Source organism: Otolemur garnettii, unplaced genomic scaffold (genome assembly GCF_000181295.1).
Source record: "Otolemur garnettii isolate 467f Iridium unplaced genomic scaffold, OtoGar3 scaffold00087, whole genome shotgun sequence".
Classification (NCBI taxonomy): domain Eukaryota; kingdom Metazoa; phylum Chordata; class Mammalia; order Primates; family Galagidae; genus Otolemur; species Otolemur garnettii.
This window is the reverse complement of record NW_003852482.1, coordinates 7694936-7697085: the sequence shown is the minus strand read 5'-3', so window position 1 is coordinate 7697085 and position 2150 is coordinate 7694936. Positions and strand designations below refer to the sequence as shown.

General features: G+C 57.4%; 1 protein-coding gene across 1 annotated transcript in view; it reads right to left on the bottom strand.

Moving 5' to 3' along the window:
* Positions 1-392: 392 nt before the first annotated feature.
* CUNH9orf50 (chromosome unknown C9orf50 homolog) overlaps positions 393-2150 on the bottom strand; it is a 6587-nt gene continuing 4829 nt past the window's right edge. The window contains 3 exon segments of the mRNA XM_012808212.1: positions 393-500; positions 850-1024; positions 1205-1367. Coding sequence (XP_012663666.1) covers positions 393-500; positions 850-1024; positions 1205-1367 — 446 coding nt within the window.

The window sequence follows — 2150 nt, the reverse complement described above, 5'->3', positions numbered from 1 at the left end:
GGTGGGAGGCCAGTGGTTCTCCCCCAAATTCAGGTCACCACAGGTTGCCTGCTTCAGGTGTAGGCTGATCTAAGTTGACAGAGGCTTAGTCTCAGGTTTGAGGTGCGTGGGCAGGGTCTCCCACCTTCCAGAAGTGGGGGTCACTCCAAACAAGCCCTGAACCCTAATGATGCCTTGCCCTACCCCTCAGCCTCATTCTAGCTGTGATTCTACCCATTTCCTCCTCTGACCCAGGAACCCTAAGATGAGCAGTCAGGTACCTGGAGAGGCTTGTACCATGAGACCTAGTGGCAGGCCCCAGCCAGCTGGGGTGTGTGTTTATTTGTAGGGCAAAAGTGGACCCTTGTCACTCCCTGACCTGCTGGTGCCACTGGGCATGGGCTGATGAGTTTTCATCTCTGAGTCCGCTGCAATGTCATAGATGGCAGGAAGAGCTGGTAGTCCTTGGGGCGGCTTCGCCTCAGGACCGACTGCAGCACCATACTGGGCAGGAAAGACTCCTAGATGAGGAGGAGAACCAGCTGAGTACTGCTGGGACTTCAGGGCAAGGGATGGGGCTCCCTGGTACTAGCAGATTCTCCACCACAGCTCTAGGGGGCAGCCCTAATTCAGAGATGAAGAAACAGATGCAGAAAGGTCCCATGGCCTGCGGGTGTGCTATTGGTATCTGAACCCAGCAGGCCCAGCCTGGAGACCACCCTCTTGACTGCTGCACTTTGAGGGAGATGCAGGTACGCAATGCCTGGCCACTGCACCCCCCCATGCTGAGTGTGCAGGGAGGGTACTCCCAGCCCTGGCCATCCTGCCAAGCAGGGCTGCTCCCCGTGGTGGCTACTGGCAGGTGCTCACCAGCTTCTGATTCCAGGAGTAGGATGGTTTGCCCATCTTCTCCAGGATGTTGTGGGTGCTCATTAAGTTGTGGAGGTCCCCCCGCTGCCTCGGGGTGGTGGCCCTAGGGATGAAGGGCAGGCTGATATTCATAGGGGTGTCTTCAGACAAGTGGCCTTGCAGCTCCTTGGTGAACCTGGGGGAGACAGGAGCCCATGAGTTTCATGTATCCCGAGTCCCAGGCCCACCCCTCACTGGCAGGGCCCTTGAGGGCCCAGACTAGCAACGTGCCTGCTACTGGCTGGGAAGGTCTTTAGGGCAAGGAGGGGGAACCCTGGCAATGCCCTTGAGTCCTGCTCTTTCCCTAGTATCTCACAGGCTGGGGAAGTTCCAGCAGGAAGAGCTGGTCAGGGCCTCTTCCCTGGCCCCCAGGTACAGGGCTTTGGGCAGAGTCTCTAGCCATCGCCCAACACTCCCCAGCAGTTGGTCTGACACAGCTGGCAGCCTAGAGGTCTGGTTCTCAGTGAATCTCTGCCGGACTGAAGGAGAGAGAACAGGGTGAGATCCCATCCAGGGAAAGGGCTCCCCTAGTAACTCTGCTCTCCCCTCCACCCTCTGGCAGGCAAGGCTGGGCACAGCCCTGTCTCCATGGTAATCCCAGGCTCCCCAATGCCTCTTGGCTGCCTCCAGAGAGGGCCTGGGGTTTAAAACTACCCTGTGTGACTGTTCTGCAGTTATCACCCAAGCTGTGCCCCTCCCCCACACCCTACTCCTGCTCTAGCCCCAAACAGGCCCTCTTGCCTCCAGTGCAAAGGCAGGTCACTGCCCTCCATGGAAATCTCAGAGCCCATGCTGAGAATGCTAAAGGGTGGAACGGGGGCATTTCCTGACCAACAGCTGCCATTTGGGGGTGGCCAGGACCCCCCAGCTGCCTCAGGATAGAAAGGGCTGGGGAGCAGCAGACTGTGGACCTAGTGCCCCAGAGTCCAGGCATAGGTCCTGTGAGGAATTATCTCCCATATGAGCCAACTGCATTTGTGGAAATTGTTTCTCCTGGGCTTGTCCTGTCCTCAGACTCCCAGGAGTGGCCTGGGGCACTCTGGCTTCTGTTACATATACACAAGCCCGTTCTGCTCTTGGGGACTTGTTTTTCCCTGTTAAACAACCAGAATTTGGGCATAAATGACAGCTTCCATCTCCAACTTCCTGCGACTCTAAGTGGATGAGCCTGCATTGAAACTGTACATACGGCTCGGCGCCTGTGGCTCAAGCGGCTAAGGCTCCAGCCACATACACCTAAGGTGGCGGGTTCGAATCCCCAG